At 41.2% G+C, this 24,361-nt stretch overlaps 2 protein-coding genes across 2 annotated transcripts in view; one reads left to right on the top strand and one right to left on the bottom strand.

Annotated features, from left to right (window-relative positions):
- Positions 1-777: 777 nt before the first annotated feature.
- LOC149277493 (transmembrane channel-like protein 7) lies at positions 778-18,575 on the bottom strand. Its single transcript, XM_089502837.1, has 16 exons — positions 18,515-18,575; positions 13,676-13,919; positions 13,060-13,208; positions 12,529-12,690; positions 7,237-7,319; positions 6,683-6,828; positions 5,984-6,131; positions 4,698-4,869; positions 4,444-4,591; positions 3,625-3,742; positions 3,094-3,191; positions 2,728-2,911; positions 2,338-2,468; positions 1,834-1,989; positions 1,558-1,636; positions 778-840 (listed from the first exon to the last, which is right to left on the bottom strand). Exons 1-16 carry the CDS (start codon positions 18,573-18,575, stop codon positions 778-780), a joined length of 2,142 nt encoding a protein of 713 aa, XP_089358963.1.
- Positions 18,576-18,705: 130 nt separating this feature from the next.
- Positions 18,706-24,361, top strand: part of LOC149277494 (transmembrane channel-like protein 5) — a 28,545-nt gene continuing 22,889 nt past the window's right edge. The window contains exon 1 of the mRNA XM_089502838.1: positions 18,706-18,747. Coding sequence (XP_089358964.1) covers positions 18,706-18,747 — 42 coding nt within the window. The remainder of the gene's footprint in view (positions 18,748-24,361) is intronic.

The following is a 24,361-nucleotide window of genomic DNA, read 5'->3' on the forward strand; positions in this document are numbered from 1 at the left end:
GAGTGTGGCTGCGCACGTAGCCCATTACAGAGTTACCAATATCGCTCTTTATACACGTGCTAGTGATTTGGTTAGTAGTGTGTATCCGTGCAAGTCTCATTACTGGATCACTTTAAAGAAAGTAATAATTAGGTGTATGAACTTGACTAATCTACTTGGGTCCTGGTGACTCTTGAGGAATTATTTGCATAAACCGAGTTTTAGGTGACATGAAACATCTTATATCATGTAAAACGGTTCGTTATAAAGCATCGACTCAACCTTTTGTTTTTGCTGTCGAGCGTGCTTCTGTAAACTGAAACGCACATAGCAGAATGTAAAACAATTCTATCCCAACAGATTCAACTAGATAAAATAAGTGGATTTTCAGAGATATTTTGTCACGGTAAAAAAAAAAAAAAAAAGACCAATTCAAAAATAAAAAATTTACTGCATCAAAACGCTTTGTCTCTAAACATAACATTTTCACGTGTATTTGCACCCAAGAATATTATATTCTTCAGCACATTTATGTGCCCTTCAGTAGTCATCTAACATTTAGAATTTTAATGTAGTGTATTACAGAAAAACAAGTGAATAAAATATTAAAAATCTGTATTGTCCCTTATATTTTCCAAACATGTTTAGCATAATTATACACACACATGCACACACACGGGAGGAACACGCAACCTTTAACCTGTGCTGTAGAACAGACTTCAGTCTTTCAGCTCATGGCAGTGTGAGCTGCCTTGTCTCCAAATCTACTTTTCTTGTGCTTTGCTGCGTTTTGGGTCTTTATGCCCTGATGCTGTGTGCTTCGGTCAGTCTTCTGATAAGAAAAAGCTTATCTCGGCTTTCCTAAGAGGAGAAGAAAAAATGTAACAAAATGTCTTTGGTAAGATGTTGCAATGATGATGTCAACAATAACCACTCGCTCCGTTGATATGTACGGTAATAAATAGTAGAGGGAGTCCCAACAGTACAGCCTGCGGCGCTAGACCACCGCCATCCATGGCACACCTGGAAGAGTCATGTTCCCAGAGCAAGAAATGCATTCAAAGTTATGAGAAAACATCCTGCATAGAAAATAAAGACCTGATGCTTCTTATGCTCCACAAGTACAGAATATATGCGTTTACTTTTACTAGATAAGGCAAGGAGGTTAGTGGTCTCAGATAACAAGTGATTATTTCTGCGCTGGATCATCATTAGTTTGGAAGAAATGCAATAATAAAAACTAAGGTTTAAATGAACAATCTAGTTAAAATATAATTTATTGTAAGTCATTTTTAATAATATTTGTTTTAGTGTAGAAATAAATAAGAGACATTAAGTAGACACTAGTTTTATTGATCTGCATGTATTCAAAAAACAGTCATTTCAGTAGAATGCAACTTAATGTTTGCATAAAGTGCATCCCTTGAACTGTGTTACGTACATATAAAAAGGGACACATTAGTATCGATAACTTGAAAAATATTCAATACGCGGTCTGGAAATGTGAAAGGGAGGTGGCTATTTACTCTTATCATAACCATTATATGAGTCGCACAGACATACTGCATTCACACTTACCATAGTTAACTGTTCTTGGAGTTGCTGCACCACTTTCTTGTGCGCTCCGGCAAGAGCAATGAAGTAGAACATGACAAGACTGTAAGAGAACAGAACTGTTATGTATTGTATGCGTCATGGGATTCACTGCTCTTGCTGTCGAATATATCGTAAGTAGTCACCAAACCCTCCATTATATATAAACCATAAGTAAATACTGCACAGTCCCCAAATATCAACTGCTTCTCTGTTAAATCAATACATATTTACTAACAAGAACCAGGGTCACAAACTCACCAAGATAGCAGGAAAAATGGAACTGCAAATGATTCTGAGAAAATGACGTAGATAGTCTTCTGCAGGCCCGCTGGGAATGAGTTTATTGTAACTGGGATAATTTCCCAAGAAGTGTTGAAGTTCATGAACGGCCCGCATGCTTTAGATGCTGGTATACTGCAGGTTTAATAACACACAGGTACACAAATTACTATACTGCATATTTTTATTTCAGCTTAAAGCTATATTGTTATACACCCTTATACATACAATGTAGTCATTCTGTTCTGTTTGTAGCAATACAGGTTTATTGAGCAAAGAGTGGACCTATTGCCCCAAGTTTACATTGATCACATCTTTAGAAAGACATTGCCTAAGGTATATATTTTCTATATAAATTCAAAAATCATCCTACAAGAAGGCATGGCCTGCCCAGCCTTTATCAAAAATATATTCTGGGCTTCTACTAAAATTCATAATGAAATTATCTTCACTTTTGCATTACATCCAGAAAGACACACTTACTATGCGATTCCAAGTCCCACAGGTATGCATGCCAAGATAAGACCTATCAGCAATATCACCTGGAAGAAGAAGTTGGAGCTGGATGCCCGGAAAGGCCTAGTTGAAGGCCTGCAGTTCTCCATAAGACTAATCTAAAGAGGAAAAAAAGGCAAAGAAAAAGCTTTGGTTGTTTATTTATCGCAGTTTCTCAGCGACCCCACCAGTATTAAAGCTCGTACTGCCATATTTAATAACTTAAATGTTTATTTATACTGGTCCAATTACAAGATACCAACCTGTATTACTCGTTCCAGCACTGCTTATTTTCATATTTAGTTTAAAATCCCCTGAATATATGACTAAAGTTTTGGAATGTAGCTAAATCAAAAACACATCACACACCAAACATACCTTTTTGATGTAAAAGATAATGAAATACTTTATAGTTGCTATGGCCGGCAAGAGGGGTGAATAAAATGTTCCTATCCAGCAGATTGTCTGCCCATACACTATCTCCAGCACATTCTGAGGAATCTCAAATTCTTGCTGCCCCCACCACTTAATGGGCTTCCACGAACAGTAGGTGACTAGCAACCTATAGAATGGAAACATATTTTACATTGCTGCGTTCATATAAATCAATAAATTATAATAAAGAAGCAAAAAGATAAATACACTCACCCCCACTATTTCCAAACAAAGTGCTTTGAGAGGAAGAAAGAGGACAGCAACAGCATCACATTTATACTTTTACACACATACACACAATATACGTACTTTCTAGGAAATTCCACAAAAATTGTCACTGCCGCAATTATTAAAAAGTCAAAAATCATCAACTTGTACATTTCCTGCCCAACTCTAGACTCCCAACACTGTTAATACAAAAAAAAAAGTTCCGTTAATTGTAAAACCGTGTAAGCGATTATAAATGAACAATAATAGGGAAAAAAAACATTTAGTATGGTCTTAAAAGATAAGCGTAAATAAAACAATAGAACACAGGTTTATCCTATTACGTTTCACAGAACCTCAGACATTTGTTTTTGAAGACAAAAATATATCCCATATCTTTGGTTCAGACACGTTCTGGAAACTGAGCCTGGAATAAATGTATTTAATATAAATGGGGTCATTAACGCATTGCGGTAGTATTTAAGTACATGTTTTGCCTTTGCTTATCCACTCCATCAGCAGTGTATGGTTTCATTCACAATAACCGTGCTTTATAAATAAAATGCAAATGATGCTGCCTGCTTGAATGATTACGCATATGAAAAGATATTAGGAAAGGTCAATCAGTCTTACAGGGTATAACGTATGGTTATATCCACAAGGGCTGCAGTTCTTGCTTTCGCACGAAGTGATGCGAGTCCAGAGCGAGATTAGCAGTACAGCAATGCTGGCCAACCGGACAAACACACACCTAGAAGAGAGATCAGGCTTTAGATAACAGAAGGATAAAGACTCTGGCAACAGAACAATAATAACAGCTCAGGAAGGCAGCAAGTGGTATTAATTGCATTTCAAATTCTCGGGAAACTGAGAATATCTATTTTGTTGACACGTTGAAACGATGATGTCATTTGAAATTCGATGGGATTTCCCGTTACTGAAAACTCTTTCAACCTAAAGCTATGAGGTGTATGCATACAATTCTCCCAGGCTTGTAATGGAGCTTCAGAGTTTCACATAATCTGCTATAAATCAGCTTGTTTAACTTTGCAAAAAAAAATGCATCATAATTAAGCACCTCAGTAAGCATGTCCGATACATCAGACCAGTTTTTTGCATTGTTGAGAGGTTCCCAGGCGGAGATACCCCCACCTTTCCTTCTTCTCTATTGAAGCTGAATCGTGTTTAGTGTCACAGTTAAGCCCTGATTAAAGTTTTGTGTAAACAGTCAAAAATACAGCTGTTCTATATCCTAAAATCACAGGACAACAATTACACATTATAGTTTAACATTGAATTTAAAAGATTTAGATAGATAGGAAACGTGGACCAGTAATGCATATATACACCTATTTTGCTTTCTAGGTCCGTGACTGTGGAAAATTATATGTTCTATCGTTGGAAAAAAATTATGCTTTTTAATGGCTTTATTCATGAAAAAAGTAACAGTACCTTATGAGTGTAAACCTGATTTCAAAGGCAGGCGCATAATCTTCGTAACCTACAATTGTTTGAAAGATTACAGGTGTTATAAAATTTGCTATGGTGATTACTATTGATGGTAGATACTCCACAAGCAGGTTAATGGTGTCAGTTTTCTGTAAAATAGCCTGAAAAAGAAAAAAAAAATCCATACTTAAACTAACACCCACTAGACTATTCACAATTAATAATCCATCGGTTCTGTGAATTGATACTTACATTATTATTACTGTATTCTTGTGAATAGACAGTAGCCAAGTAGATTGCGTAAAAGCAGCCTCCCAAAACAGCAATGACAATTATATTTAAAAATAAGCGCAACAAATAGATCCTAATGGTTTCTCCCCTTGTTCGTTTCTCTTTTCTCTGACGTATTCTTTCCTCTGCCAAGTCTGTCTAACAACAGAAAAAAAAAAGGATTTGTTAAGATCATACATGAATACACGGGCACCATGAAGCATAGACCATATATTTTCCGAGTATAGTTGTGGGATTATTGGTACTCTGTGCCGATGTTTGGTAAACCAAAACCCGGATTGTGCAGCTGGTTTTTGCCCATCAAAATGGTAATGATCTTTACCAAAGGTCCTCATCCAATAATATATCCAGTATGCCTTTTCTTCCATCCTAACACCACCGTTATCTGTGGCCTTCGCTAAGGTCCCATCACCTAAATAATTGCTACTTGTAGTATGTGTTCCCCTAGGGTATGTGGATACCTGCTTCGTTTCAGAATAAGTAAATACTACTACTAATAATGACGATGATGTTTTGTAACCAATATACCGTAATAGTTGGTAGTGAAGAAAATGACAGAGCGCACATCCCCCCAAACTTGAGGGACTGGATGTCCAAGGTGGAGGAGGTCAGATGGATTGAGAATATATCCGCTACCTCCATAAGGAGTAAGCAGGCATATACAGCCACTTGGTTTCCCTGTGTCCAATTGAATTGCAGTCTCGGATGTATTCGGGATGCTTGTCGGAAGTGTCTGTGGGGGGCCTATGTTTTTTGCTTATTGAAGTCTTGTCAAGAATACGCATTATTCTGGATTATGCTGACCAGAGAAATGTATTTCCCATTTGATGATGTTTACATGTGCTGTTGTACATGTATCCTTTATCCCTCCCAATCCCCCCTAAGGAAAAATCAAATAAACATTTGAAAAAGCCTGAACAAACCTAGTGTGCTACAAACCAAACTTATAAAGATGTACAATGACGCACCTAGCCTTTTGTCATCTTTACTATCTGATTAAAAACCTCACTAATATCCTCATCCCATATATTTATTCAAATGACTTCTGTTCTTTGTTCTAACCACTTCTGCTAAATTATTCTATGCAAATACCACTTTCATTGAAAGTTGTTAACCGCTAGTACAGTGGAAGTACAATGTTACCGATTATTTGTTTTACTAGTATGCTCTGTCACCTAAAAATGTTTGAAATGCATGTTTGTCCTACTTAAAACTACTTTCTATAATACTCACATCCTAGTAGTAAACTTACTTTCAGTTCATGCTGTAGACTGCTGTGTTTTAACCGAGCGTAGTTTTCATCTGTGGTGCAGAAATCCCAGCCTGCAAATATTTTGTTGCAGTAACTTTGAAATCGATCAGAATCATGCACCAAGCTTTGCTTAAAACCAGTCACAGCCCTGAAATAGATTCATTTTTTATTAACATAAAAATGTCGTTATGTACATGGAAAGAACATGGCTAAATAGTTTAGTTTAAACCCAGTAAAACCTAGGCTAAGTATGTTCAATTAACAAAATTATCAAAAATATTTACAGTGCATGAGAAGTGTTGATCCAAAGCCTGATCTCCGGAGGGGCACTCACACTAAAACACACACCAACATACTCAGACACTTACCCTGTGAACCCTCAGCATGTCATGCTTATACCACAGGGTAGACCAAATGTGACCCAGCTTAACCCTGCCTCTTCCTTGAAATTTAGGACATAAAGAAGAAAGCCCAGAACATACTTATTTAGCCTTATACACAGAGTATGCCCCCAGACACACACTCGAATCTGCCCATGTTCACAAAAGTTTACCAGTTACGTCTGTACAGATAAGTAAAAGTGACAATTATAAACACGCTGATGGAGCCAACTCAACAGATCTAATAAACAGATTATCTATTGTAAATCAATAAATGTGCAGCAGTACATAAAGACACTCAGAAAATAGGACTTTTTACCTTTTAACTATCCAGAGGATACTCAAGAGCAGGTAGGTAATAGTCACCAGCACATAGGCCAGTGGCAAACTGTACTTAAAGATGTAAACAGTGACGGAATCGATGGTATAATAACCATAGAATAAATATGTCAGTTCAAGGAAACCCTGGGAGAAAAAAAGTTCATATCATTAGCAACAAGTTGTGCGTTATATATTTACTATGAATGATTTGCAACTAGTGTATTGAGAAAAAAAATACTAAGCATTTATGTTACCCAGTAATCCCATAACATCAAACCATGAGGGCAATTGCAAAAAAAGACTGCATCTTAACCCCCTATCTTAGAAGGCCACACAACCCATCTTCTCTCCACGAAAATAAAATATACAGCACACTTTTTTTCATGTAATTAATGCAGCCCTTACTGATGTTCACCAGCAAATTAGGTGTATTGCACAGTAAATAGGTTGCATGAATAAGGATCCCCAAGTTAGACATATGGCTTGAAAATATTTGCCTTTAGTAGAGTAATATCAGTAAGTAACTAAAACATGCCATGTTTTTGCACGTACCGTCCCCGAGAGTAGATCTATTATATTACTGTAGAAATACAGAAGTCCTTGACCAGTCGGTGAATAATATGTACATGCAGTATCTGCAAAAACAAAGTATAGTTTAGAATATTAAAAGGGGAGAAATAAAAAAATGGAAATTTTTTTACTTACCGTAAATTCCTTTTTCCTTAATACAGTGGCAGTACCAGTGGGTAATGTTCTTTCCTAGGGACAAGTAGAATCTAAAGAGAGTAAAGAGTTAAATTGCCCAGAGCCCCTCCTCCTTACCCATAAAACCCGGGACCTCTCGAAGAGAATCAGTAAGTAACAAGACACACACAGAAAGATGCTTGCCAAAATATAAGTTTATTCCACCAAAACAGGGGAGGGAAACCTGTACTGCCACTGTATTAAGGAAAAAGGAATTTACGGTAAGTAAAAAAATTTCCATTTTTCCTGGCATACAGTGGCAGTACCAGTGGGATGTAGCAAGATCCCGGAATTGGGAGGGAAAACGCATCAGGAAACCACCGCCTGGAGCACCTTGCGCCCAAAATCCGCCGCAGAGGAGGAGAAGATGTCTAGCCGATAATGATGAACGAAGGTGGAGAATGAGGACCAGGTAGCAGCTTTACAGATGTCCTCAGGGGAAGCTGCGGCCTTTTCTGCCCAGGAGGTTGCCATGGCCCTCGTGGAATGGGCCTTGATGGGCCATTGCAGAGTGAGGTTATTGGACTGGTATGCCATCCGGATGGCGTCCACCAACCACCTGGAAATGGATGATTTCGAAGCCGCTCTCCCGGACGAGCGCCCGAAAAAATTCACAAACAGCTGGTCCGAGGTACGGATGGAGGAGGTACGAGCAATATAAATCTCTAAAGCCCGTTTTACATCCAACGTGTGCCATGCAGACTCTTCAGGAGAGGAAGGAGACGGGAAAAAAGTGGGCAGAATCAAGGGCTGATTGAGACTGGACCTGGAAATCACCTTAGGGAGAAATGAGGGTTTGACATGTAGAACAACCTTATCCTCATGAAAAATGGTGAACTCAGGAGAGGAAGAAAGAGCTTGGATTTCTCCAATTCTCCTAGCCGAGGTAATAGCCACCAGAAAAATCGTCTTCAGCGAAAGCAGCTTAAGGGACACTTCCTCCAGAGGTTCGAAAGGCGCTGAACAGAGAGCATGAAGAACAAGGGAAAGATCCCATGATGGAAAAACAGACCTCCTAGGAGGACGACGAATAAGGGCGGCCTTGAAAAAACGTCTAATAAGCACGTGAGATGCCAAATCCGAGAGAAAAAAATGACTAAGGGCCGAAATCTGCCCCTTAAGGGTCGAGACACTAAGGCCCAAAGCCAGACCCTCTTGCAAAAACTGAAGGATGGAGTTGATGGACAGAGGGAAAATCGAACGATTCTTGTCGGAGCACCACAGGAGGAACTTGGTCCACACCCGCAAATAAATTCTGGAAGTAGAAGACCTGACTGAAGACAGAAGAAAATTAGACATATCTTCGTCCAGACCCTGGTAACTCAAAATCAGCCTTGCAACAGCCAGGCTGTCAGACGGAAGACCTGAAGAAGATCCGGAAGGACGACGTTCTCCAGAAGCTGGGACGAAATCGGCAGTTCCCAATAGGAGACGGTCAACTGCCTGAGGAGGACAAACCAACTCCTGTTGGGCCAGTACGGAAGGATGGCCAAAACCCTGGCCTTGTCGAAACGAATCTTCTGCAGCACGCGAGGAATCAGAGCCACCGGCGGGAAGACGTAGGCCAACCGGAAATTCCACACCATGGACAGACCGTCCAGGACATGCGGCGAATCCCATCTGTTGAGAGACGCGAACACCGGAACCTTGCGGTTTAGACGAGTCGCCATCAAATCCACTTCCGGAAGACGGAAACGTGCCACCAACGTGCAGAATGTTTCTGGGGTCAAGGACCACTCCGTCTGAGACCATTTTGACCTGCTTAAATCGTCTGCGATTAAATTGTAGCGGCCTCTGATATGAGTCGCCGAAATATCCGACAAATGAAGTTGGGCCCATTCCATAATCACTGCACACAGAATCTGAAGACTCCGTATCCGCGTCCCACCTTGTTTGTTGACATAGGCGACGGCCGATGCGTTGTCCGATTGGATCTTTACCGCCTGCCCCTCTATGAAGGGCCTGAAGGCCAGGAGTGCCTGAAGAACAGCCTTCAGCTCTCGGAAATTTGAAGAGCGGGCCGCATCCACTGGAGCCCAATCTCCTCTTCGAAAAAGGGAACCTAAATGGGCTCCCCATCCGCGGCCGGAGGCATCTGTAGTGAGAATGATCCAACTTCTGGGACGGAAAGAGAGACCTCTTGTGAGATGGGTCGACTGTTTCCACCAATTTAAGTGGGACAGGACCTGGCCACTTATTGTGAAGGACGAATCCAGGTCCTCTTCTTGCTTGGACCAGCTTGAGAGAATCTGCCACTGTAAGGGACGAAGCTGACACCTTGCCCAAGGTACTGCCGGGATGGAAGCAGTTAGCAGACCCAAGACGCTCATAGCCTTCCTGACCGAGCAAGTTGGACACCTTTGAAGTGCTGCAATTTCCCGTCTTATCTTTATCTGCTTGGGACGTGGAAGATAGACGCAAAGGGACCTTGAGTCCACCAAAAAACCCAGGAACAGAATCTTGGAAGAAGGGATAAGGTAAGATTTTTGCTTGTTTATCAACCAGCCGTGTTGTTCCAAAAAGTTCATTGTTGTGGACAGATCTAGTAACAATTTTTCCCGGGAAGCTGCCATGATCAGCCAGTCGTCCAGGTAAGGAATGATGGAAATATTCTGTTCCCTGAGGTGCGAAGTCAACGGACAAAGAATCTTTGTAAAAACTCGTGGGGCAGATGCCAGACCGAATGGAAGGGCCTTGAATTGATAATGATGCACCCTCTGATTGACCCGTAGAGCAAATCTCAGAAACTTCCTGAATGCCTCGGCTATGGGGATATGAAGATAAGCGTCCTTTAGGTCTAAGGTGACCATCAAATCTCCCTCCTTTAAGACCTGAGTGACTGAGGCGATACTCTCCATCCGAAAATGCTGATAGGGAATGCAGCGGTTGACAGTCTTTAGGTCCAAAACCGGACGAAGGGAGCCGTCCGGCTTCGGCACCAGAAATAACCTGGAATAGACTCCTTGAAACCTGTGGAGAACAGGGACCTGCTCTATAACTCCCTTTCCCAAAAGCTTCATGCTTTCTGAGAACAGCGTCAAATTCTTTGTTACCAAGGGGTAAGATGAAATCTGGAAATGGCGGACCGGAGGACGAAAGAACTCTATCCTGTAACCATGAGAAATAATGCGTCGAATCCACGGATTTTGCGTGGTCTGTTCCCAGGAGAGACTGAAATGCTGCAGGCGACCTCCTACTTTCTCGGCCGGTCTTGGAATTTCTTATCTCCAAAGGGCCCACGAAAATTCTGAGATCTAGCGGATTGGAAAAAAGGCCTCGGGTTCCTATATGGATATCTACGACTCCACCTAGGTCTTCTATCCTGTGGTAAGGCTCTCTTAGTATCAGAAATCTGTTTTATAAGGTCTTCCAAAGGTGCACCAAACAACTTCTTCTTTTCCAAAGGTAAGTCACAGAGAGCCGCTTTTGAGGCGGAATCAGCCGTCCAAGACCGTAACCACAGGGCTCTGCGCGACACAGAAGACAAAGCCATGTTCTTGGCTGATAACTTCAGAGATTCATGCGCCGAATCCACAAAAAAACTGTTAGAGAGCTTTAAGTTCTTTAAAAGCCTAGAAATCTCCGAGTCGGAATCATCCGCCAGACGATCCTGCAAAATCTGAATCCACATGTGCTGGGCTCTAGCCACCGCTGCACTGGATACCGCCACCTTACATTGAGCTCCTGCAGCCTGAAAAATACGCCTGCACGAAGTTTCCGCTCTCCTGTCCATGGGGTCTTTAAGCCCGGACGCCTCACCAATAGGGAGAGTAGTCTTTTTAGAGAGCTGGGCCAGTTGTACGTCCACTTTGGGGGGCTCATCCCAGGAATATTCCCCTTGAAGCCTGAACAGCTGTTTAAACTGTTTTGAAATGAAAGCTCGCTTCCCAGGGTGCTTCCATTCCCTGGCAATAAGGTCATCCACTTTAGGCAGGACAGGGAAACCCTTAATTCTTCCTATATCATCCTCCAGGAGTAGGCGAGACACCTCCTTGGTGAATTTACGGAGGTCGTGGGGAGGAAAAACCATCTCATCCTCCGAACTGTCACTTGATGAGGATTTAGAGGACCGGGAGATCTCACCCAAGGAAAGGTCAGATGGAGAGGAAGACCTGGACCTCTTGCGCTTGTGAGCTGACCCACTCTTAACTTTCTCCTGGGTCTGAGCCGCGGAGAACTGAAACGCCTCAAATGTCTGCGCCAAATTTTCCTGGAACCACCCAAGGAACGATTGCAGGTCTTTACGCTTCTCAGAAGCAAGCTGTTCAGCAGAGCAGGAGTTACATAATTTTTTCCTGCAGCCATCGGGAAGCGGAGTAGCACATTCAGCACATGTAAAATGCTTAGCTTTAGCAGTGGCTTTTTTGGGAGCTGGAGCAGGTCTCTTATCCTTATCCGGATTTTCTGACGGCACCGGACTAAACATCTGATAAAACAAAAGCAAGTATAAAAAAAAATTTTTTTTTTGGAGGGAAGAGGAAAAGAAAGAGCAAAGATAAAAAAAAATATCTTACCCTAACCTCCTCTGAACCGTGTGGGGGGGCTGGTGACACGGTTGCACTGTACTGACGAAAGCTCCAGCAGTCAGACAGGCAAAGCGCATTATAAGCAATTTAAAATTGCCGCCCTCCGGAAGATCCGACTCGCGCATGCTCAGTAGCACGATCGGATCTTCGGTGGAACGCAACGACACCCGGGCGTGCGTTCCACCAAACTGCGCATGCTCCCGCTTCCTGAACATCAAAAGGAAGACTCACCACATCCTCCGTAACGCGAACCGCTACGGAGGGACGACCCCTCTCTGCTCACCACCCGGGGAGCAATCGGAGGCAACGAAACCCCCAGGCAGCAACCCGTGCGCCTCACCAGCTTGCCGAAAATGTCCGGACCTGACGATTCCACCTGTCCGTCCCTGAAAGGGACAAGAAAAGAACTGATTCTCTTCGAGAGGTCCCGGGTTTTATGGGTAAGGAGGAGGGGCTCTGGGCAATTTAACTCTTTACTCTCTTTAGAGTCTACTTGTCCCTAGGAAAGAACATTACCCACTGGTACTGCCACTGTATGCCAGGAAAATATGGTTTATTTTATTGTAAGTCTTACCAACGCCAGTGGGAACAACCAGGCTGCTGTTGAGAACTCCTTGCTTGGAAATGGCAACAGGCAGTGTAGTGAAGCAAAACACCAAAAGGAAGATCACAAGATTCAGTAACACCAGAAACCTAAGGAATGAGAAGTAAGACCCAATGCCAGTGCCAAATTTTCCTAGGGGGGAAAAAAAGGAAAATAAAAACTAATCATGTACCATCTGATTTATTTATTTTTTTACATAAGAGAATAACAAAGAAAAAAAACATTAGTATAGTCAGAACATATTATAATTAGGGCACATATTTCTATAAAAGATGCCATTGGAGTTATTCTGCTTTCATACCTGCTGCATCCCTTTGCTCGCTGTTCACTGTAGAGTAGGGAAATAAACTAACAAGGAATTTATCTTAATCTTTTAAGGAACTGTGCAAACATTATAAGCAATGTTTGTTTAAGAAAAGATTTAGATATATGTGGGGGGCATTCATTAATTAACCAACTATTATTACAAACATGAATTCTTTTTATCCTTCGCATATTTACCCTCTATGCTATTGATATTACTTCGCCACAGCATTAGGTAAGAAAATAACTCTGCAAAATCATCCTTGAACTTTCTCACTTGATTCCGACTGCTCTCTTTCCACTGACTCCATCCTGAAATGTACTGGGAACGTGACAATTGAATATTCCTAGATAAAACAATTCATATTAGTAGAGTATGTGAAGATCCATGATACATTTTTCCCTCCAGACTGGTATACAATTAGATAGAAGGTATTGCGTTTTTGGTGCATCACATGAGTTCACAGGAGATCGAATAGAAGAGGTTCATAAACGGACAACAAAACCGATTAAGTAAAAAGATGATAATATCTACAGGCAACCTGTGACAAGCTTGGCATTATATAATTTAACATGAAAGCTACAGATGTTTATGAACCAAATGTTTCCTGAACTTAAACACAATGTAGTATAAAGTGGCTATAACGTGTCCATGCTTGCTAATAGTTTCTTATTACCAAAGAAATGTAATCGTCTGAGCAGGATAGGTTATGTTTTTTGTCCTTCCAGAAACAAAAAGTACTTAATGTATTGGCAGATTTGTTGCTCTGATTTTCATGCAGCTGACAAATAATAAAGCAGTAATTCCCCAAACCTGATTTTCCTTTTTTCTTGTATGCTAAGCGCATAGTCACGGAGAGGCATATTATTATATTCTTCGTGGATCGAGCCCACGCGACTTGGCTCACGGGACAGCGACGTAGTCATACGTCGGACACTTCTGCGACTCTCCATGGTTCCATAGTTTGAGGGTCTCCTGCGCAGAAGAGACTGGTAACTTGGCAGTTCATGTAAAAACTGATTGGCAGGCACCACACTTCCTTCAGGGAGAAAGACATCTGGAAAAAAAAAAGAAAGCCAGAAAGTTAGAAAAATATTTCACATCAACACCCACTTCATATTGCTAAGCAACTTTATCATACAGATCTGGACATTCACACAAAAGACATGGCCCCATACGGTAGCCGAGGATAAGCAGGGACAAGTATGTACAACAGGAAATAAGAGAACCTGAAGGTGTGAGCTGTTACATTAGGTTTTGTATATTTCAAATATGATTCTCACATTTTCTACCAAAATGGGGTAGTATATGAGTATGGGTCTTATATTCAGAATCTATGGGCCTGTTAGGGCTACTTGGGTGATGGTCAGTAGTGTATTACCTGCTCATATTAAAAACATTTGTGAAATATTAAGGTTAAGTGTATGTATACCATTTAATTCAAGGTTTATTTTCCTTCAAGGGTTTCATGAACCTATACTGAAAACCATTCTTCCCATTACACAATATTCACATCCAGATGCCATTTGCACACAGCTAGTTCAGCCGGGGGGAAGCTGGATACCTGAAACGTGCAGGGGTATACATTGAGAAAATCCTTTTTTTCTTCAAAACACAAAAAAGAACTGTTTATTGACTAATATTTACATCAAACAACCCACATGATGAAATAACCGTCTACTTTCTAGTGACAGCGGTCATTCTGCGGGGAAGCTCCCTCACCTGAAGGATGAATACAGTGTTTTCCTGTGCAAACAAAATGAGCCACCAGAACTAAAGCAAAATAAGGAACTTCTCAGCATAATGGCATCATTTTAGCCCCAAAAAAGAGACATACTTTCAGGTAAGGGGAAGGCAATAAGTGTCTCAACTGCAACTCCCATAACTCTCTGCAAACATGGAAACACACTGATTGTGAGGATGCACATAGTTTGCAGCCGCTGTTGTTAGTACGGTCTCCACGATATGTACCGCTGAACTAAACAAATCACAGAATACACACCATATAGCCTCCGGCTACTAATTAAAATACCATGCATGGAAATCTGCCCCGAGTGCACGGCTTCAGCAATTCCCCTACCTGACACACAGAACTATCTTATACTTTTCAGATTCCCTTCCCTTTTTATATCATACATTTGTAAAGCAAGACAGAACAGGATGAAAATCACAATAAATCTGGATGCAAATCAAGACAAAACTGTTCTGCTGCATTAAACTTCTTTGTCGATAAAGGTGTTGAGTTGTTGTGTTACCCACAGAAAGAGAAGGGAAAGTTAGCAAAGATGATACCTTTATTGGCTAACTGATGTGTGATGGATTGCAAGCTCTTGAGAACATCTAGGTCTCTTCTTCAGGCATATTGTACATTTGACATAGAAGCATTTATACTGTCTAAATGTATAAGCAATGTCTGTCTCAAGTGTATAACACGCCTGAAGAAGAGATCTAGTCTCAAAAGCTTGCAATCCATTACACGTCAGTTAGCCAATAAAAGTTTACCAAAATGACTTAAAAACTTTCCTAAATGACGTCCATAGCAACCAGGCCCGGACTGGCCATCGGGCACACCGGGCATTTGTCCGGTGGGCCGGGCCGCGGCAGGGCCGGATTGATTTAGGGGCTGATGGAGCTGCAGCTCCAGGTCCCTACCTTAAAATAGGCCCAGTCAGGACCTTAAGCCTGCCGCAACTGCGACCGGGTCCGCCACTCTAAGGGGCCAGGAAGCCCCCACCAAGGCCGGCCTTAGGGGTGTGCGGCCGCCCCGGGTTTAAATTAAAACATCTGAGTTTTTTTGTTTACTTTATTTAACATCCTCCTTGTTAAATATTATTCTTTAGGTATTCATATCATAAAGCCTCTCTATAGGGAGAGGGGATAGATAGTTAAAATAGTACATATTAAGAAGTGGGGAAGGGGGTACATAGTGAGAAGGGGCAGATAAGAAGGGAAGGGGTAGATGGGGAGAGGGGGTAGTGTGAATGCGTATGAGTATGAATAAATGTGTGGATGAATTGTGTGAATGCGTATGACAATTAATGAATTCATGTGTGGATGAATTACTTGAATGATTTGTGAGACTGCATTAATGATTTGTGTGAATGAGTGAGTAAATGCAAAGATGGTACATAAAGGGTGGGCTTTAACAATAAACAAATAAATAAAAATGGGCTGCTCAGGCTTAAATGCCCGGGCCTATTTTTTGTCCCAGTCCGGGCCAGATAGCAACCATCGTCACCAACTTAACAAGAGCTGCAGAGCAGCTTATTCCAGCATGAAATTCAACACCCTGACATGAGATATCCAATTAGTCTCGGAAGTGACAGACTTTTTTGAACTTTTGTATGAGTTTCTAACAACGTGAAAAACAAGACTAGTATTGTTATCCTCAAACTATAGAAGAAGACGAGGAAGGAGGACTGGTATGTTGTGGCGATTTTTTTGCCTCAACATTCTGAAGCCACAAGCATGTTTAGATTTACGCATCATATTACACATCATGTGCACTTTAAAACATATGATATCTCTAAGCTTTCGTGTTTCCATTACGCCCCTTCCGTTGGTCAAACATCTCCCTGCGTGTGATATACTTGCTGCCGGTCGGCTCCAGCACTGGCTCGGCGAACGCTGCGGGAAGGGAATTATTCAGCGCAATAATACTGAGAAGCAAGAGTGCTTTCCTGCCAAGCAGACAATCAGTGGTAGAAATGTCAGAAGATACGTTTTGGTGACTTTACGATTTGTAAAATTACGCAGAGCCTCTAAATCTCTTCTGCCGACAGTCTGGCATCTGTAACAATGGCACAAACGGGGTGCCAAGTTAAAAAGGAAGCATGTGTCAGTGTCTTCCAGCGCTCACGCAAGCAGCACTCACTCCTGTCAAAACACGTTCACTCACTAGATCATCAGGAAGCCTCTAGCAGGGAAGTGAGCGAGTATGTCTCACGCAGATCCCTGAACCGCACGGCGACTGGGAGGCGAACTCAACGGGAAGGACTTTCCCTTTAACGAACATGTAACAATCTTACAGTAACTCCGTTTTTATTTCTGCAAATTACAGAGAACAATACAAGATCCTATAATATCATTCACCATTTTGGGTTCTTTTTTACGCTTAACAAACTATCGGTACATAATAAAAGAACGCAACAAGAGTTTACCAAGTTTACCCAGCGCATTCCCTCAAATATCACAATCCAACCACAAGATGCGTTAGAATAGATGTTCTGTAAAACGATACACGGAAACGCGGCAGGAGAGATGGCGAAACGGGTTCCCCGGCATCAAGTTTGTTCCGGGCAACTAGAAGCTTTGGACATCTTTTAAAAGGTCAAATAATTTAACCATTACAATGTAATGTAATGTACTCTGGCTTTCCAAATGAATAACAAAATCTAGGATAAAAAAAAATTATCTATATACATGTAAAATTTATAAGGTAAGAAGCCTCAATTCTATGATTTAAAAAAAAATAAAAATTCATTATAACCGTTCATAAATGCCTCTTTTGAAACAGATAAGACAACACTCGATAAATAGAACAGATATATAATATTACGGACATTGTACTGGTAACGATCACAAATACTTCTTTACTAGACCAAATATTACTATAATACAAAGAAATATTGTGAAATTGTTACAGATCTATTAAATAATACAGAAAGCAGTGGACCTGTCACAAAATTTAAATAGATTTTTTATTTTTATATAGTTCACTTTGCAGCAGCTAAACGTAAGCATTCCCTCAGCTAATACATATCGCAATTTATTTGTAATATATTTCTAACATATACATCATGCATTGTTACGGGCAGCACAATGTCCTCTAGGTAACTGCGCACACACAACGTAATCGTACATTTTTGGAGGCCAAGCGTCTTACGCAGGGAAAGCAAAAATATATACAAAGATATCATTTTATGTAAAAAAAACAACAAAAAAAACAGAATCTGACAGCAGGTATAATAGCAAGAATAATTCAGCCCCATCTAATCTGATGTAAAGATCCAGATCTTACTCTGTTCCACTCATATTTAAGATAACTGTTAAACTCTGCCACTTATCCTGGGTAGCTGTTCCACTTATCCACCACCTTCTCAGTAAAGGTAAAACTTTACTATATTACATATACAGAAACAAACAAAAAATACTTTAGATAAGGGTGTAAGTTTATCTCTACAATTGTTAAACACATGGCAACCTACATACATTATCTTGAGTTGCATTCTCTATAATTGAACAAGATTATTATGTCAAGTGGCTAGTAGCCTCCTAGACACGGGAAGCGTATTCCACGAACATACAATAATAAACATTAGATTTCAGAGCTTCAAACAATATCCTGAAGTAGCCGAGGGAGTGGGTCACCTGGGTGTGGATGTATATAAAGAGAACTGAGGGAAGACACCGGGAATTCGGGTGTCAGGGACAGCCTTCCTCAGAAAAGAAATTGCAAATAAATAAAGTAACATTTGAGAGTATGAGGATATGTCACGACAAGTCTCGACCTGCCACAGAACTAGAGTCAGGGGTAAACATGTACGCGTTATAACCATGCGCTGTTTGCAGTTAAAGGTTTGTTTTGGGCCCATTGTTGTAGCTGGGGGGTTAGGAGGCAGACCCTCGTATAAACCCTATACGCTTTCTTACCGTTATCGCCGTCACTCTCCGGTTGCTGGGGCACACTGGAAACGTGAGGCTCGGCGTTCATGGCTCATAGGTGACCGGTGTAGCCGCACGGAAACTTTCCTCACCAGGCCCGGAGAAGTCCCTTCAGGCAGCTCACCTTACTAGCCCAGTTGCCATGACAGCACAGGGGTAGAGGGTCCTTACTTCCGGGTATGACGCTAAGTCCGAGGGCGCTGATTGGACAGCTGAAGGATGTAGGCGTGTTCTAGTGCCAGGTGTTTTATGCGCGGCTGGGTAGATGTGTAGTGAGCCCCGAGGGCGCGTATACAGATGTGTCATTACCGGCCTCGGCTCAGCTGTGGAAAAAATCCTCCTCACTAGATGAGTGTCACGGGAGCACTGCAGCCCTGCGAGTCACAATCGTGTTTATAACCAGCAGCAGCAGCAGCAGCAGAAATGTCGCCACATGACTAAAGCACTTTATTCTAGTGTAGAAGGCATTGCCACTGGAAGAAGATGATCTAATAGTCATTTAATAATAAAAGAGATCAATATATCACTATGATATGTGTTTTGTATTGAATACAGAGTTTACATTTTGCACTATATTATATTATTTCACAGTTAGTGTATCCACACAAATGATATATATATATATATAAAGCACAATAAGGCTTTCTTTCTAAATTATATTCACATACGTAAGATATTATTTTGCATGATTAAAATTTTTAAAAATGGCAAAAAATATTTTTTCAACTATTTAGTTCAGTCTTACATGTACATAAATTACAGCTCAAGCCAATGGGGAAAATACAAAAATATATTCATTAATTTGCCCTGATTTGGAAGCCACTCTATAAGCCCAATTTTTATCATCCATTTTGTCCCATTTATTATGTATTCCAAGCCGCTCACCGCTTCCTCCAGGTTTTTTTCATGGTGGGACTCTAACTTTAATAGCGGTCGCAAATATAAAAAACCCCTCCAAAATGTAAACTTTTTTTCCCTGAGTTAGTTAATTCAAATGTGTGAACCCACGGTATTTCTTTTAATATATGTTTTATATTTATATGTTTTTATGATTTTTTAAGGTAACTGGGGAGCTTTGTGGGGGGTGGGAAAAGTTTCTTATTACATAGATACAAGGAGAGTTTGTATGTTATATATATATATATATATATATATATATATATATATACACTTAAAAAAAATTGAAACTTTTTTTAACACTGCTCTCGATCATATTTCGGCCCCAGCTGTCCGAGGGTAGACCTGGCTATCGTTTTGCCTGATCTCCTGTTCACTGACATGGATTTTAGCCTTGCCGATGCAAAAATGGTAATTTCTGTAGATACAGCCAATCGATATCTGTTTTTGTCTCACATGACAATTAAGCATTCCCTGAAAAAATTGTGAAAGGCAACAATGCCATGCTTCCCCCCGTGTAGCAGTAGTAGAAATTAGACCTTTTAAAGAAGTGTTCCCTGTAGGCAGAAGAGCACCCGTACCGTATACAGCTGGTTACGTTATATGCCATGCAGTAGGAGGGCGGATGGAGGCTTCCCGCAGAGCTGGGCCTCCTCATCCACGTGTGTCTTTACACAACCTGAGCCAGGATATTGTGTATCGTTTATGGCATCCTCTCCAGCTTCTTCGTCTGCATGCCTGGCTGATCTAAAAGGCTAATCGGGGTTTCGCTCCCTCACGTTATCCATACCCTGGAATCTGCATAATTAAAGAGAAGGTGGGTAACCCAAGCTGATCGTAAATGCCAGCTCTACCCTGGGAGTAGAGAGAGACAGCTTAGAAAGAATGCAGGAGAGACCCCAGGAACAAGTCCCTTTCAGGGGTGAAACTAGAAACCATAGGGGACCTGGTGCGAAAGTTGCCCCGGGGGCCCCAACTTCAACAGTTGGTCTGTGCCATCATTTCCCCCAAACAACTAATCTGTGCCTTCTTTGCCCCTCCTTCCAACATACAACATATGTACACACACTTACTCATACTCACTAACACACACTCCATCTCACCCCGCTTTTATACACAATAACACATCCATGCTCATACACACACACACTCAAGTACACATCCATGCTCACACACAAGCACACAGCTATGCATAAATACAAACACATGTACATACATACATGCATACATACATACCCCCACCCACCCCCACTTACCTGTCACCGCTCCTGCAGCTTGCTGTCTGGCTGATGTGCGGTTCCACACCCGATATGTTCCTGTCTCCTCGTAGTGGTTCAAAATAGTTTAGAAAGAGCCCTTCCAACCTGGATCTGTTACGGTGCAGGTCGGAAGGGCCTTTTTTAAACTATTTTGAACCGGTACAAGGAGACAGGAACACGGGGTAACTCGCTACATGAGCGTAGAAACCTGCATCCTGTCCTATCCGGCCGTCGACGCACTCAGGTTAGCCGCTGGCCTTAAAGTGCCAGGACCACCTTGTTCCCCCTAGTCCGTTTTCGCCTGCTTGCATATTTTTGTTCTTTGAAATGTTGACCAATAAGTTCATTTCTATTAGTGTATATTTTTCTACATATATTTACTACATATAGTAGCGTTTTACCGTATTTCTCCCACATTCCCAAAATAATGTCTTTGCAATCAAATTACTAAACATTTAGTCATTTTCAATACTGCGTCAAAGAGCCCAAATTCTTCTGTCTATAATATCCAACCCTGGCTCCATATTCATAGATTACCCCCTACCCCAGGGGAGGGCGCACACCTGCTGCCCGCTGCTGCCCCCTATGGGCAGGCCAGTCCAATTCATGGACATGGTACACGGTGGGGTCATCCAACGGAACGTAATGCGGTAGTTGTGTGTTGGAGTGGGTGTGTAAGCGTGTGTTAGCGTGTGTGTGTGTGCATTTGTATGTTAGTAACAGTGGAGGACATGTTACATGCACCCCGGGCGAGAAGGTGCCAGCCCTCCCCTACTCATGACTATAGAGTCCCTCCTTGGACATTTGAGACTTTTATTAATCTTTAGGTGTTAGATACTATATGACCTAAAAGTTCAAAATCCTCATCTTTCTAATAAAACAAAACTATATTCAGTTCACCATGGTTACGGTTAGGCTGACTGCTTTTTATCCACAGTTACTGTTAGATTTCATAGCCAAAAACTACTTTTCAGAGCCATGCGTTAGAAAAACAAACTTTATTTAAAGCATTAGAGACAATTTCCAAATTGTGATCCGTATTTGATGTGATTATAAACCGTACCGAATGATTGGACATTAACAGAAAAAAACTAAATGTAGCTATAATGAGAAAAAAATGTATACATCTAAAAAAATAAGATGTATTAATATCTATTTACAAGTAATGGAAAAGGGCCAGACTGGGGATAAGAGCCTTAGATTTAACGAAATTGAGAAGGTGGTGTATAAGTGGAACAGCCTCACAACAGAAGTGGTAGAGGAAATACAATGAGGGAATTTAAACATACATCGATCTTATCTGTCAGCAAAACAATGCTGAGAACAGTAAATTCCAATTACCGCAGGTCTGACGGGACTGATCGTTGTACACAGATACTTTATATAACCCCTGTGGGGGGTAATACCCCCCCCTTCCCAATCGGGTCAGGCTAAGTCACAATGCTGTAACGTGTCGCACAGCAGCGCTGCACTCCAAGGGTTAAATGGTGCAATGCATTGATTGGCTGGAAGCGGACAGCTCGGGGGTTCCGTGGCTTGGAAGGAGTCATCGGTTTCCAGGGAACGGAGAGTCCTGCAAGATTTCCGCCCGGGAGACGGTGCAGTAACCTGCAAGTAGATCCGTACTGCGTCTCGGCACACACCGGCAGGCACCTGCCGGGCAACGATCCCCGCGGCCAGACACACACACTGGGGCCGGACTGTACAGTCCTGGAGGTTGTGAGACCACCGTGTTCCGTCTCGGATAGTCTCGCAGGTACGGATACGCGCAATGCACTAAAAGCGAACTTTTCACTAAGCTGGGAATCCGAGCGAAGCTGCGCTGAAAGAGACGGCGATTCCGAGACCTGCGGGGAAAACAAGTACAGGGGCATTCCGTGACTTCAAACTTTTACAAACAGAACATGTATAATGGGTCTCACATATATACACTATATATGTATATACACACGATATATATATATATATACACACACTATATATATATATATACACACACTATATATATATATACACACACACACTATATATATATACACACACACTATATATACACGAAAGATACACTATACAAGATGAACAGCTCTGTATATGGCACTTTAATATACTTATATATATATATATATATATATATATATATATATAGTAATATAACTTTTAAACCCATGTTTGTCCATTGAGATCAATGTATATATACTGTATAGTTATACATATATATATATATTTGTGTGTGTGTTTGTGTATATATGTATATATATATATATACACACATTTAAAGTGTTATCTACATGCATAGGTTCTCCCCAGGGGCAGCTGCAGGGGCTGGCACAGAAAAGGTTAAATGCCTATTTAACTGTCATGTTTAGCTAAAAAGCAAAAAAAGTAGTATTCTTCCTTGACAATAATCAAATGAGGAGAAATGTTAGAATAAGTGGTCATAATCTAAAACTAGAGGATCAGAGGTTTAGATATGTCATAAGGATGATTTACTTTACTGTGAGAGTGGTAGATAAGTGGCGCAGCTTCCCAGTAGAAGTGGTAGAGACTAATACAGTAAGGGATTAGACATTTTACGTTTCTACACCATAGTGATAGTGTTGAAATAGTCACATTTATTGTATAAACCCATTAAGAATTAAGGATTTAAAGGCAGAAAAGGTGTAAGTGTAGAATTATGACACCGTTGTCGCTATCTTGGGGCACAGCGGCACTGCCTGCAGTAATCGGTGGGCTGAGCACCTGCGTTATGCTGATAGAACGGGAGTTTTATCCACACCTGTGTTGTTTCAGCACACGATCCACAGGGAAGCAGAAATAGAAATGCGTTAAGAGGAGTCGCTTGCGCCTTTTCCCTAAATGCTTGACAGAAAGTAAAGAGAAATCTCGGAATAAAATCCTGGCATTTTTGAGGAATCCTTTTTTTTGCAATTAATTCTCTAGAGTATATTAAGCATACACCACACTTTCTTTAATCTTTGCACAGATGACTATGACTACCAGGGATAGACAAAGTGTCCATACCAAGACCTCATTGCCCCTGACAAGGATTGTGGAAGTCATTTTTGCTTATGGGGCATTAAATCCAATGTTCTTCCCGAGCCCACCCCTCAATTGGACTGGTGGCTGACATTGTGGCTACAGAAAACATTCTGAAGGCTATAGCCATGCTGTGGTGGCACGCGTACATTAATGTAAAGACATTCCCTCTCATACTTATATAAATACAGGCACCTACATATTGCATACTTACATGAAGACACTCATACATACATGTACATCCACTCTCCCTCACGCATACATACTATCGCTCGTATACACACACAAATACACACATACACACACACACACACACACACACACACACACATAGTCCTGGAAGGAGACTTGCTGGCCTATTGGCTGCGCTTGAGAAACCCTGAATTTAGATTAGTGATAAGGGATTTGCTGCTGTGCCGATCCTCCCTGGACCCTTGAACTTTTGGGTCAGTAAATAAACTGCATGCAGGTAATAAAATCCTTTACTCAGGTTGCTGACACAATGAATCATGATCTTAAATCAACCTAAAGTCTCCATTCCGTTTCTTTGTCCCTTTGCTGGAGAAGTAATCTGATTAATTTTGTTTCATGTTTTGTAACATTTTATTGGATTCCTGGGAATTGTATTTCTGCGGGAAGGTTT

This window comes from Sceloporus occidentalis, unplaced genomic scaffold (assembly GCF_023333645.1).
Source record: "Sceloporus occidentalis isolate IW3139 unplaced genomic scaffold, rSceOcc1.0.p SCAF_213, whole genome shotgun sequence".
NCBI classification, from domain to species: Eukaryota; Metazoa; Chordata; class Lepidosauria; order Squamata; family Phrynosomatidae; genus Sceloporus; species Sceloporus occidentalis.

What these genes read in the sequence shown, in the direction of transcription:
- LOC149277493 (XM_089502837.1), bottom strand. Translation starts at nt 18,575, where the DNA reads ATGAACGCCGAGCCTCACGTTTCCAGTGTGCCCCAGCAACCGGAGAGT. An exon ending in GTCTACAGCATGAACTGAAA is followed by an intron (nt 4,870 to 5,983) that starts GTAAGTTTACTA and finishes TTCTGTTGTTAG; the next exon opens with ACAGACTTGGCAGAGGAAAG. An exon ending in CCATTTTTCCTGCTATCTTG is followed by an intron (nt 1,637 to 1,833) that starts GTGAGTTTGTGA and finishes GTTCTCTTACAG; the next exon opens with TCTTGTCATGTTCTACTTCA.